This window comes from Sinocyclocheilus anshuiensis, unplaced genomic scaffold (genome assembly GCF_001515605.1).
Source record: "Sinocyclocheilus anshuiensis isolate Anshui unplaced genomic scaffold, SAMN03320099.WGS_v1.1 scaffold5408, whole genome shotgun sequence".
Lineage (NCBI taxonomy): Eukaryota > Metazoa > Chordata > Actinopteri > Cypriniformes > Cyprinidae > Sinocyclocheilus > Sinocyclocheilus anshuiensis.
Window position 1 is genome coordinate 3781 of NW_015540126.1, and position 13320 is coordinate 17100.

At 35.3% G+C, this 13320-nt stretch overlaps 1 protein-coding gene across 1 annotated transcript in view; it reads right to left on the reverse strand.

Moving 5' to 3' along the window:
• The window catches only part of LOC107687223 (laminin subunit alpha-1-like), a gene marked incomplete at its 3' end in the record, with an annotated part of 14853 nt that extends 3752 nt beyond the window's left edge, over window positions 1-11101 (reverse strand). Inside the window, exons 1-14 of the mRNA XM_016484460.1 lie at window positions 11069-11101; window positions 9793-9895; window positions 9601-9717; window positions 8503-8685; window positions 8277-8431; window positions 6776-6919; window positions 4838-4971; window positions 4600-4747; window positions 4407-4531; window positions 2759-2909; window positions 2239-2383; window positions 2010-2151; window positions 1744-1858; window positions 66-241 (exon numbers count right to left, since the gene is read on the reverse strand). Coding sequence (XP_016339946.1) covers window positions 66-241; window positions 1744-1858; window positions 2010-2151; window positions 2239-2383; window positions 2759-2909; window positions 4407-4531; window positions 4600-4747; window positions 4838-4971; window positions 6776-6919; window positions 8277-8431; window positions 8503-8685; window positions 9601-9717; window positions 9793-9895; window positions 11069-11101 — 1871 coding nt within the window. The remainder of the gene's footprint in view (window positions 1-65; window positions 242-1743; window positions 1859-2009; window positions 2152-2238; window positions 2384-2758; window positions 2910-4406; window positions 4532-4599; window positions 4748-4837; window positions 4972-6775; window positions 6920-8276; window positions 8432-8502; window positions 8686-9600; window positions 9718-9792; window positions 9896-11068) is intronic.
• Window positions 11102-13320: the final 2219 nt, after the last annotated feature.

Sequence of the window (13320 nt, forward strand, 5' to 3'; positions counted from 1 at the left end):
CACTCACACTCACTCACTCACACTCACTCACTCACACTCACTCACACTCACACTCACTCACACACGATGCTGTGAAGACTGAACAGACCTGCTGTGTGTGTCGGTGTGAGCTGAATCCCGCCAGGATCACTCCTCGCTCTCGTCTGCTGGAGAAGCTGCTCATGATCTCCGCCTGAAGAGTCAAGAGGACGGCAGGCATCTCCAGAAAACCTCCGCCGAACACCGACACGCTGCGGATCGGCTGCAAACACAGCAGAAAATCCTCCAAATCAGAAACTTCAAGAGAAGAAATACTCCTTCAATTATAATTAATAACTTTCCTGGAGATCACAGAACTTTATATGTCTATGTTTGTATTAAAAGATAAGGGTCAAAGAATATAATAATTAAGGGAGTTTAAAATAATCTTTAGTAATAATCTATCAAAAAATATTAATATTCTATCTTTTAATATAAAATTATTATAGTAATAATATGTTATATTGATAAGATTTTAGTTTTAGATATTATATATTTTATTCAAATGATTATAGCAATAATGTTAAATGATAATATTTTAATATTTTAGAGCTTTAGATATATATTTTTTTATCTAAAATTACCATATTGATAATATGTTATATTGACACTATTTTAGAGATTTAAACAAAGAAAATGAAAGGGGTTCAAACTTAAATAAGGGGCTTTAAAATAATCTTTAGTAATGATAAATATAAATACTGTATATTAATATTATAAATATAGTATTAATATTTATATTAATCAAAATATTGTATTTTTTGTTTAACTTACTATTTCAGTGTCCTTTGTTTTATAGCACAATAACAAATGAAAAGCAATAAAAAATACTGTACTTTTCACATACACTTCAGTACTGTAAACAATAATTGTGATTTAATGAGTGAACTGATTCATTTAATCAACTAATTACAGCTGAAGACAAACACCTTCAGATTTGTTTGTTTTGCAGTTCAACAGACACAAGAATCCATTAAATACACAAATGCCAGAAAACCCACACAATTTTACATTTTTATTAATTAATTTTCAGTGAGTGTTTTATTTTGAAGTGCTTTACTTTTAAAATGATTTATTTTAATTGTATATTTTAAACATTTAATTCATTTTAACAAGTGGTTTGATTCTTTTTATTTCAAAATTATTTTAAATTATTTTAATTTTACATTTTTTACCTCTTAATTTTCTTTTATTTTAATTGTACATTTTTAGTGTTTTATTTTTTTGTGTTTTATTTCAATGATTTTAATTTGACATTTTTTACCTCTTAATTAATTTTCTTTTATTTTAATTGTAAATTTTTGAAGTGCTTTACTTTTAAAAATTATTTTAATTTTATATTTTAAACATTTCATTCATTTTAGCAAGTGGTTTGATTCTTTTTATTTCAAAATGATTTGTTTATTTCAACTTTACATTTTTACCATTTAATATATTTTTATTAAGTGTTTTATTTTGAAGCGTTTAACTTTTAAAATTATTTTTATTTTAATTGAACATTTTTTGTGTTTTATTTAAGCATTTTATTTTTTTTGTGTTTTATCTAAATGATTTTAATTTTACATTTTTACCTCTTAATTAGTTTTTTATTTTATTTTAATTGAACATTTTAGTGTTTTATTTAAATTATTTTAATTTTACATTTTTACCTCTTAAATTGTTTTCTTTTTTTTAAATTGCACATTTTTTATGATTAAATTCTTAAATTTTCATGTGAAGCTGTACCTTGAGGACGCAGCCTTTCTTCACGCCATACGACTCTCTGAGCAGGTCGAAGTTTGTGCGAGCGATTTCCACATTCTTCATACAGCCGACGAAAAAGCGAGCCACAACCTGCCTCCTGCAACCGTGCACAAGGAAGTCGCATATAAGACAAAAATGACTCTTGAGTCTTTAGGAATTACTTGCAACCGTGCACAAGAAAATCACATGTAAGACAAAAAAATTCCAAAGCAATGTAACACACATATCTTCTGAGAGTTTGCTCTCACCTGATTGGTCGAGAGGCCGGTAATCCACCGATGTAGATGGGGTCGAGGTCAGAGCGATTGAGGTCAGAGGCCGAACCCGGTGACTCCGCCTCCATGACCTCTCGCTCTGAGGGTTTATCAGCGGCCATGACCGACAAATGACCTGCAGACACAACACACAGCACTTCCTGTGAGCTTAAACCTCATAAGAAACCTACCAGATGTAATGGATAAGAGAGCAGAGCGGCACCTCGGCGCTTGTTCCTCTGCAGGGCGATTCTGTACCAGGTGCCGGTGTTGTATGTTCTGCTGGAGGTCAAGATCAGTGCTCCGGAGCCCAGTTCAAAGGTCAAGTGAACCTTCCCTTCCACCAGCTCGATGGACAGGAAGTCTCTCTACAAACGCGCATGAGAAGAGACTGCTTGATTTCATTAAAAAAAGCCTCTAATACTAGCTTTCTCTATTCTATTCTTCTTTTTATTTATTATATAATTAACAAAAAAACAACTTTTTTCCCTAACTGCTTGCTTTCTTTAAAACGGCCTCTAACACTAGCTTTCTCTATTCTTATTCTATTCTTTTATTTATTATATAATTATTAATATAATTGGGCTAACTGAGACTTGTTATAGCACTTATTTTGATTGCTTCTACTGTCCTCATTTGTAAGCTGCTTTGTATAAAAGCGTCTGCTAAATGACTAAATGTAAATGTAATGTAAATGAGTGAGATGCTTGTGAGGAGTGTGAGGAGGTGAGAAGTGAATGTACCGTGCCGTTGGAGGCCAGATACAGCAGCAGGCCGTTTGGAGACAGAGTCTTGAAGAACATGACCACGCTGGTGGACATGGAGCGCAGGGACTTCTCCAGCACAGAGAAACCGCTGCCGTCGAAGTGGAACGACGTGTCTTCAGTGCGCGGACTGATGGACGAGAAACACACAGGACAGGAAGAGCGTCAGTGACTGTTTCCACCTGTATTTACCGCTCATCAAAAACACATCTGAACACTAGCTGGAAACAGGGCTGGTGGTTGCTAGGTGTCATAGATGGTTGCTAGGGTGTTGCTAGGCAGCTGCGGGACCTAGGCAGTTATGGCATTTTCAGTGGTTGCTAGGTGTCATAGATGGTTGCTAGGGCATTGTTAAGTGGTTGCTAAGCTGAGGTGGGACCTAAGCAGTTGTTATGGTGTTTTCAGTGGTTGCTAGGTATTACAGATGGTTGCTAGGGTGTTGCGGGACCTAGGCAGTTATGGCATTTTCAGTGGTTGTTAGGTGTCATAGATGGTTGCTAGGGCATTGCTAATGGTTGCTAGGGTGTTGTGGGACCTAGGCAGTTGTTAAGGTGTTTTCAGTGTTTTCTAGGTGTCACAGATGGTTGCTAGGGCATTGCTAAGTGGTTGTTAGGGTGTGTTGGGTGGTTGCTAGGGTGTTGTGGGACCTAGGCAGTTCCATGGTGTTTTCTGTGGTTGTTAGATATCACAGATGGTTGCTAGGGCATTGCTAAGTGGTTGCTAGGGTGTTCTGGGCGGTTATTAGGCAGTTGCTAGGTGTCAAACAGTTGCTAGGGTGTTCTGTGGGTTGCTAGTTTGTCACTAGGCAGTTGTTAGGGTGTTGTTTTGTGGTTCCCAGGCAGTTGTTATGGTGTTTTCAGTGGTTGCTAGGGTGTTTTGGGTGGTTACTAGGCAGTTGCTAGGGCATTACTATGTATTTTCTAGGGTGTTGCTAGGATTTTGCTAGTGTTTTCAGTAGTTTCTAGACAGCGGTGTCATAGTTACTAGAACATTGCTATATAGCTGTTAGAGTGGTCTGGGTTGTTGCTTTGGTGTCACTAGGAAGTTGCTATGGTGTTTTCAGTGGTTGCTGCTGGTGCTAGTTGTCTTAGATGGTTGCTAGGGCATTGCTATGTGGTTGGTAGGTTGTTTTGGGTGGTTGCTAGGGTGTCGCTAGGCAGCTTCTAGAGAGTTTTCAGTGTCTGCAAGGCAACATAGGTGTTGCTAGGTAGTTGTTATGGTATCTTTATGTTTCTATACGGTTGCTAGGCTGAACTGGATGGTTGCTAGGGTGTTGCTAGGCAGTTTCTAGAGTGTTTTCAGTGTCTGCAAGGCAACACAGATGGTTTCTACAGCGTTGCTAGGTAGTTGCTATGGTATCTTTATGTCTCTATATGGTTGCTAGGCTGAACTGGATGGTCGCTAGGGTGTTGCTAGGCAGTTTCTAGAGTGTTTTCAGTGTCTGCAAGGCAACACAGATGGTTGCTAGGGCATTGCGAGGTAGTTGCTATGGTCTCTATATGGTTGCTAGGTTGAACTGGATGGTTGCTAGGGTTTTTCTAGGCAGTTGCTATGGTATCTTTATGTCTCTATACAGTTGCTAGGCTGCACTGGATGGTTGCTAGGGTGGGTGAACGGTGTGTTTTACCTCATGAAGCAGCCGCCGCACTCTCCCTGTCTCTCAGCGTAGTTCCACAAGCCGATGTTGTTCTCGTTGAGTGACGCTTCGCTCATGCAGCCTCTGAAGTGGGTCATTCTCACCGCTGGGGGTTTCTGGGAAAAACACAACAGATGTAAACAGGGCCAAATACAGAGGAACAGCAGCTGGATCTTCACCTCACCTTCACCTGAGCACCGAGGCCCCCGACGAACACCCAGGTGGATCTGCTGACGTCCATCACGGTGGAGGACCCAGACGCTGTGGTCTTCACTGCAGGCAGCGGCTCGGAGTCCGTCTGCTGGATGGTGAGGGTCCCGTGTCTCCCGAACCTGCGGCACAATCACAGGAGAACCGGACGTCAGAGTCTGTCATTCAAAGAGAAGAACCGAAACATCCCATCAGCACTGAGAGTCACGAACCGCGTCGCGTTGATCCTGTGCCACCGGTCGTTGTTGATCTGAACGTCAGGATACTCCAGTCTGGTGAGTCCAGAGCCAGAGTCCCACAGGAAGGACACCTTCCCATGATGCATCTCCAGAGCCATAAAATCCTCCTGATGTGGATATAAACACATTGAAATACACATACAATCACACTGCATGCATAAAAAAAAATAATAATTCTCAGTTCCAATGACTGAAACAAGTTGAATCTGTAAAATTATTAACTGGAAATAAATAAAAACTATATAAATGTTTATAAAATAAAAATAAATTAAACAAATTACAAAGATTTAGATTACAAAAAACTAATAAAAATGACAAAAAGCACACAAAATTACTAAAACCTAAACTAAAATTAAAGTGAAAACTGAAAATATAAAAATAAAAGCCAATTCAAAATATTAATAAAAATTATCATAATTCTATATAACAATATATAAATAATACTTCAAAATGAATCACTGAAATAAAGTGGAAATAACTAAAAAAAATTAATAAAAACTATATAGAAATATATTAAAAAAAAAGTAACAAAAATGACTTTATTTAAGTTAAAGATTAATAAGTAAAATTATTAACTGGAAATAAATAAAAACTAAACCAAATAGAACCAAAACTAGATCTAAAATGGAAAGAAAGTACTTCAAATTATTAATAAAAACTATAATAGTATTTTAATATATTGTTATATAGTATTATTATAGTTATTTTTATAAACATGTATCACTAAAATGAATAACAGGAAATAAATAAACTACAACTGAACTAAAAATAATTTACACCTAAATAATGATATTACAAAACAATAAAGGAACATTTTTAAAAAATACAAATGACAAAAGTACATAACAAAATTACTAAAACAAACAAAAATTAAAACTGAAAATATAAAAATTCAAAATATTAATAAAAACAGTAATAGTATATAAATAATACTTAAGTTTAAGATGAATCACTGAAATTATTAAATGTTTAAATAAAAATGTTGAAATTAATTAAATAATAATTTACACCTAAATAATGATATAAAAAAAGAAAAATTTATACAAATGACAAAGCACAAAACAAACTTACTAAATCTTAAAATAAAACCAACATGAAACCTGAAAATATAAGCTCTTTAAAAATACTAATAAAAACTATAATAGTATTTTAATATATTGTTATATAGTATTATTAAAGTTTTTATTTTTATAAACATGTATCACTAAAATTAATAACAGGAAATAAATAACTCAAACTGAACTAAAAATTATTTACTAAAGTTTAATTAAATAATACTAAAGTTTAAGATGAATCACTGAAATTATTAAATGTTTAAAACAAAAAATGGGAAAAAACTAACAAAAATACTGATAAGATAATAATGATACGAATTCTACTAATAAGAACAATATAAAACGCATGAAGGATTAATGACCTGCTGGATTCATGAATATTAATCAAGTTGTGTGCGTTCGCTCGAACTGATTTGCTGAAATCAAAACAGGGACGATAATAGATGAGCGCCAGCCAATGAGATTGTCGTTTGCACATTAGCCCCGCCCACTACCGGAGAAAGCGACAGTTCTTAAAAGCTGAAGAATTCCAAAGGAACGCCGTTATTTTGACAGCAAAATACAACAAAGAATATCGTTTACATGTAGCGCGTCAATTCTCTCTCGCTGCGTGTGTGAGACAAAGCGACGGCGAGTCGTGATTTACTCTCAATGTAGAGGGTTGAATAATGATATTAAAAAATAAAGAAAAATGAATACAAATGACAAAAGCACATAAACTTACTAAATCTTAAATTAAAACCAACATGAAACCTGAAAATGTAAGCTCTTTAAAAATATGAATAAAAGCTATAATAGTATATGAATAATACTAAAATAAGACGGTGTACAGCTCAGGTCATGTGATCTGACTCACGCTGGCGCTGCTGCCCATGTAGAAGAGCAGGCTGTCCGGTTCGCTGGTCTTCATGGTCAGCGTGAGTGTGTTGAAGTTACTGGAGCTCACCTCTGGTCTGTACGCTCGCACGCAATCCTTATCCGCAGAAACAGCCACTTTAATCTGCAGAGGTCCGAGCACAATAGGGCTGTCAAAATGTCTGAAAAACTAAATTCGAATTTTTTACTTGAATATTATCAATATTCAAATTATATTTGAATTTAAAAGGCATAATTTCAGTTAGGGGAGGAAAAAAATTTTTGGCTTCTCTCCTGAGGCCACAAGAGGGCGCATCGAGCAAAATATTACTAATGCACGTTAGGGCTGTCAAAAAAATATTCGAATTTCGAATTTTCGTCGAATTTAAGATAATAATCCACATTCGAATGTAAAAACGTTTAGGTGTGCGTCAGGCTGCCTTATCAGCGGCGCACGAGATGCGATGACGATTTATGTGTCGTTGCATTTTAATGCTTTTGTAAGTCTACCCAGTTGAAGCCACTAGATGCAGCGCTGCTGCGTTGTTCATTCAAAATATTGCAGAAAAAGAGAACAATCAATGCAGAGATTATGTTGTTTACGTCAAAACCGAAACCAAGCCGTTCACACAGAACACATATTTATCCCATTTTCTAGAGGGACATCTATCAGCGTTGCACTCGCGTCTCGCACAAGAGAGCCGCATGTTTAGAAAGCCATGTAAAATTAATGTTAGTTCAACTTTGAAAAAAACACGTCTCGAGACTTTATGGCCTAACGTGCATTAGTAATATTTTGCTCGATGCGCCCTCTTGTGGCCTCAGGAGAGAAGCCAAAAATTTTTTTCCTCCCCTAACTGAAATTATGCCTTTTAAATTCAAATATAATTTGAATATTGATAATATTCAAGTAAAAAATGTAATTTAGTTTTTCAGCCATTTTGACAGCCTAATGCACGTTTCTTCAAAGCATAATAAAATAACACGACTATCTTTGAATAAAGTGCATAATGTTTAAAATAATGTTTATAAACCTTATATGTAAACATGCGGCTCTCGTGCGAGACGCGAGTGCAACGCTGTTAGACGTCCCTCTAGAAAATGTGATAAATATGTGTTCTGTGTGAACGGCTTGGTTTCGGTTTTGATGTAAACAACATCTTCTCTGCATTGATTGTTCTCTACAAACGCAGCAGCGCCGCATCTAGTGGCTTCAACTGGATAGACTAACAAAAGGATTAAAATGAAACAATACGCATAGTGGCTTCAACTGGATAAGGTAACAAAAACATTATAACACACTTACATCGTCATCTCGTGCGCCACTGATAAGGCTGCCTCCTTAACGCACAACTAAAGTTCAAATGCAACGTTTTTGCATTCGAATGTGGATTATTTTAAATTCGACGAATATTCGAAATTCGATTTTTTTTTGACAGCCCTAGAGCAAATGCGTGAGAGTGCGGTTTATACTGCTGTGTGTCACGTGACGGCAGACTCACCGACGCCGCCTGCTTGCGAGCCTGATGGATCAGCTCTTTGATCTGCGACAGGTTTCTGCTCAGGTTCTCTCCCAGCGTCTGCAGGGGCTTCAGACGGTCGAACAGACGCTCGGTCTTCAGGTGAGCCTCGCTCAGTCTGGATCTGGCTGCGCTGGCTGAGGATGAGACGAGTGTCAGCAGCTCATACGGATCTCACGTGAAGAGAGAGTGCAGTGAAGTCACTCACCAGTCTCCTCTGAGTCTCTGACTAGCTGGTTAGTGCTCCTGATGCTGTTATTAGCCGAGCCCACCGCAGAAGATGACTCTTGCAGCTTCACACGATAATCCTCCAGACGCTCCAGAGCTTCCTGTAAAGATGCATTCGCTGCTTCCTGCTGCTGCTTCGCCTTCAGGACTTCAGCTCTGCTGCCTGAGAAACAGACAGAATGATTCATTTAACCATTGTGCATCAATTTAAAAAAAAGTTACTCAGAGGTACTTAGAGGACAAAAACATCTAAGGCTGGGGATCATTAGTTGAGATTATTTTTCCTTGAGAAAATTTGGAATGTACTGTACCTGATATATATCCAAAATAATCCATATTGAATCGGTAATCAAATCGAATCACAAGCTTGTGAATGAGAATCGAATCGAATCGTGAAATTTGTGTCAAAACATAAAATATATGTTATATATATATATATAAAAAAATTCTGCTTTCAATAATATAGTTTTGTTTTTCTTTTTTACCAACATCAGCCCTGATCATAAATACCAAAAAAAAGTCTGTAGTAATCCAAAAAAATCTGCTTATTTAATATATGGAGAATATATATATATATATATATTCTCCATATATTAAACGATAAGCAGATTTTTTTGGATTATTACAGTCTTGCATATGTCAATGAGTAGAAACAACATTAATTATGATGCATCATTATTTTTTGTGCAGTGTCCGATTTAAAAAAATTTATAAAAATGGTGCCAACATGATAAAAATAAAAAAAGTATTACTACTAATAATAATAAAAACAGTAAAACGTTTTTAAAAATTAATAATAAAAAAAAAAATTTCATTTAAAAATAGCAATAATTTCTAAGCACTGCCATCAGAATGAAAGCCTATTAACAAAGAATGCACTGTGATTAAATATTTTAAATGTGTTTCAATGGAGACATTTTTGGTACTGAGTCTTGTGTGTAACTTTTTTTTTGTGCCTAGTGTAAAATACATTTTTGAAAGCAAATGAGTGTGAAATATATATAAAAATAGGCTAAATGTATGCTGTTTGCATTAACACAGCCAAAATTATCCAGAAAATTAAAAAGGTTTACTGCACCATTAGGGAGGTTTCTCAGGATGTTCAGGGCTTCTGGGAGCAGCTGTGTGACGTTCTGAACGCTCGCTCTAACCAGACTCAACCTGCTGGTCACTTCACTGGCGCTAAACACCAGCCCTGAAACACAGACAGGAATGAGATGATCCTCTGTATGAATGATCTCAGGTGTTAGTGCTGTGTGTGTGTGTTCACCTTCTGTGTGGTTCTTCAGGGATCCGCTGGTGTCCAGAATCTCTGAGCTCTTCTGAAGCGCTGTCTTCCTCTGCTCAGTCAGCGAGCGCTCGGACTCAGACGTCTGACACAAAACACACACAGCAGCATCACTAAACAGTGTTTTTTAATATCATACCGAATTCTGAATATCTGATGATGTGTATCATTTTGTTTTTGGTCAGCCGAACCCCTTAGATGTGAAACATTCTCTTGAAGTTCCCCCAAGATTTTACATTAATTTTATAATTATTTAGCAACACATTGTCACATGACATGCAAGTAAACAGATAAAATATCTAATCTTTTTTTCTTTAGTTTTTATTATTTGTTACATTGTTTAAAAAAATATCTTTTTTTTTTTTAAGTTTGGGATCAGCAAGATTTTTGATATTTTTTAAAGATGTATCTTTTGCTTATCAAGGCTGCATTTATTTGATCAAAAATAGAGAAAAAACTAATATTGAGAAATATTATTACAGTTTAAAACAGCTTTTCTATGTGAATCTCTGTTAAACTGTAATGTATTTCTGTGATGCGCAGCTGTATTTTCAGCATCATTACTCCAGTCTTCAGTGTCACATGATCTTCAGAAACATTTCTGATTATTATCAATGTTGGAAACAGTTGTGCTTCTGAATTAAAAAAAAAAAATTGTGATAATTTTTTCAGGATTCTTTTATGATTAAAAAGTTAAAAAGAACAGCCTTTATTCAAAATAGAAATCTTTTCTAACAATATAAGTCTTTACTGACACTTTTTATCAATTTGGCACATCCTTGCTGAATAACAGCAATATATCAATTTCTTAAAAAAAAATAAAAAAAAAATAAAAAAAGACTGATCCCAAACTTTTGAACGGCAGTGTAAATAATAATAATAATAATAATAATAATTTATGATAATCAATTAACAACATGTCATTCTTATATAAAATAATTAAAAACAGCAATACAGTGCTCCTTTATGCTCCTTTACGCTTAAGGAAGATTAAGGAAAACAGTCTGACACCATGGTATAATGAGGAAAATGGAGCACAGCTGGAGGAAAACAAAACTTAGAGGTATTTCGTATTGCTTGGCGGGAAAGTAACCTATCCTACAGAAAAGCATTAAAAACTGCTAGATAATCGATTTTCAACCGGCTCGCGGTTAATCGTTACATCCCTACTCACAGGTGACCGATTTTGATCTCAAAACGGTGAGTTGTCACTGAAAGGTTGCATCTATGTTTGACTCATGCAGGTCCTGTGACTGACCTTGACCTCTCTGGTCTGGTTCTCCAGGGTCATCAGCTGACTGTAGGGAGCGAGAACGACCCCCGACAGGTTCAGAGACGCGATGGACTCGTCTAAAGTGTCCAGATCGTCCAGCAGCGCTCCGATGCACTCGTCATCACACGCTGCAGGACACCAGATGAGCCGAATGATGACACTGATTTTACTGAACCGAACTCATCTGAATAATGACTCTCTTGTCTTCTGTTGAGCTGCTTTACAACATTAACAACAGAAGAGCCTGAAATTTTCTTCTAAAATGAGCAGTTTTCCTCAGGCTCCTGTATTTATGTTCAGTAATTTCACTTTAATGGCAATGAAAAGAACCTATTGAACCTACACATGAGAGCCTGAGACAAATGCTTGTTTTAGAAGAACATTTTAGGCACTACTGAACACTACTGTTATTTTCCCGTTTATCTCTGTGAAGCTGCTTTGAATCAATCTGTAAAGTGCTTTATAGCATTTAAAATAGTATACATTTTATTTATATATTTTTTTGATATTTTGTTTTATTATAATCTGTTATGTTCTAGTATTATTTATATACTATTATATTACTAACTAATATTTTGAATTATCTTTTATTTTTATATTTTCAGTTTAAGTTTTTTTTTTATTTTTATACTTCTAAGTTGATGTCTTTTTTCCATCTAATATTTATTTATATTTTATATACTTTGAAAGGGTTTTGTTATTTTGGTAAAAAAATTATTTTTTCATGTCAAGGTTGACATTTGCATGGAATTGCTCATATTATTCTTTGAGATTTCACTGACATTTGACGTGTGGATACTCACCATTTATTTCAATTAATGAAAATAATAATAATAAAAATTTTTGTTTAGTTGTACTTAATAACAACACTGTTTTTAGGTGCATTTCCTTTTGAGACAAGTGTATATAACAAAAAATAAAACAAAATAAATGTTTACGCAGTGTTATTTTAGTATTATTTATATACTACTAAAGTATTAATTAATAATTTGCTTTTATTTTCAGATTTGACATTATATAACTGTCAATATAATATATAATATTTTGAATTAGCTTTTATTTTTATATTTTCAGTTAAAGTTTTCATTATTTCATATTTTTAGGTTTAAGTTTTTCTGGCTAATATTTATATTTTGGTTTTATTTCAAATAATGAAAATTGTTTTTAATACTTTTTGTTTTAGTTAACAAAAACAACACTAGTTTTTAGGTAATAAAACCTGTCTGTAATAAAATAAAAAAATCTGTTTAGGCGGTGTTACTTTAGTATTATTTAGTATTATCTGTATTTATTAATCTGAATAACGACAGTCTTCTGTAGAGCTGAAATTAAATGTTTCATAACTGATTCATTTTACAACATTAACGCTATCTTCCTGTTTATTACTGTGAAGCTACTTTGAAACAATCTGTAAAGCATTATATAATATTCATCAATATTAAAAGTTTTGCTATTTTACATTTTTAAGTTTGAGTTTTTCCATCTAATATTTATATTTTATTTCAGCTGATTTTTTAATAGTTTCAGTTCACAATAAGAATACTGGTTTTGAGAAAAATAAACTAAAATAAATCTGTTGAGGCAGTGTTATTTTAGCATTGTTTATTTACTATTATAGTATTTATTAATCCTGTATTTATTAATCTGAATAATGACGCTATTGTCTTTATTTAATGAAGCTATTATTTGAATTTGTTTCATAATTGATACATTTTGCAACATGATTACTGTTATTTCCCGTTTATTTTTGCTTTGAATCAGTGTGTTTGTATAGAGCGCTGTTACTCACACACACACTGCTCGCTGACCAGCACGTGTCTCTCCTCGCACTGGTCACACAGATGACCTCTGACCCCGGGCTTACACTCGCAGCTCCCGGTGCGTCCGTCACAGACGCCGTGCACTGACCCCGCCCCGCTGCACTGACACACCTGGCACTGCCCACCTGCCTCAGACGGGTTACCATAGAAACCCACCGAACACCTGTGGGACACGGAAGAGAGCGTCAGCGCACGAGTGTGTGTGTGTGACAGAGTGTGTGAGTGTGTGTGAGTGAGAGAGAGTGAGTGAGTGAGTGTGTGTGACAGAGTGTGTGAGTGTGTGTGTGTGACAGAGTGAGTGAGTGAGTGTGTGTGTGTGACAGAGTGTGTGAGTGTGTGTGAGTGAGAGAGAGTGAGTGAGTGTGTGTGTGACAGAGTGTGTGAGTGTGTGTGTGTGTGTGTGTGTGTGTGTGTGTG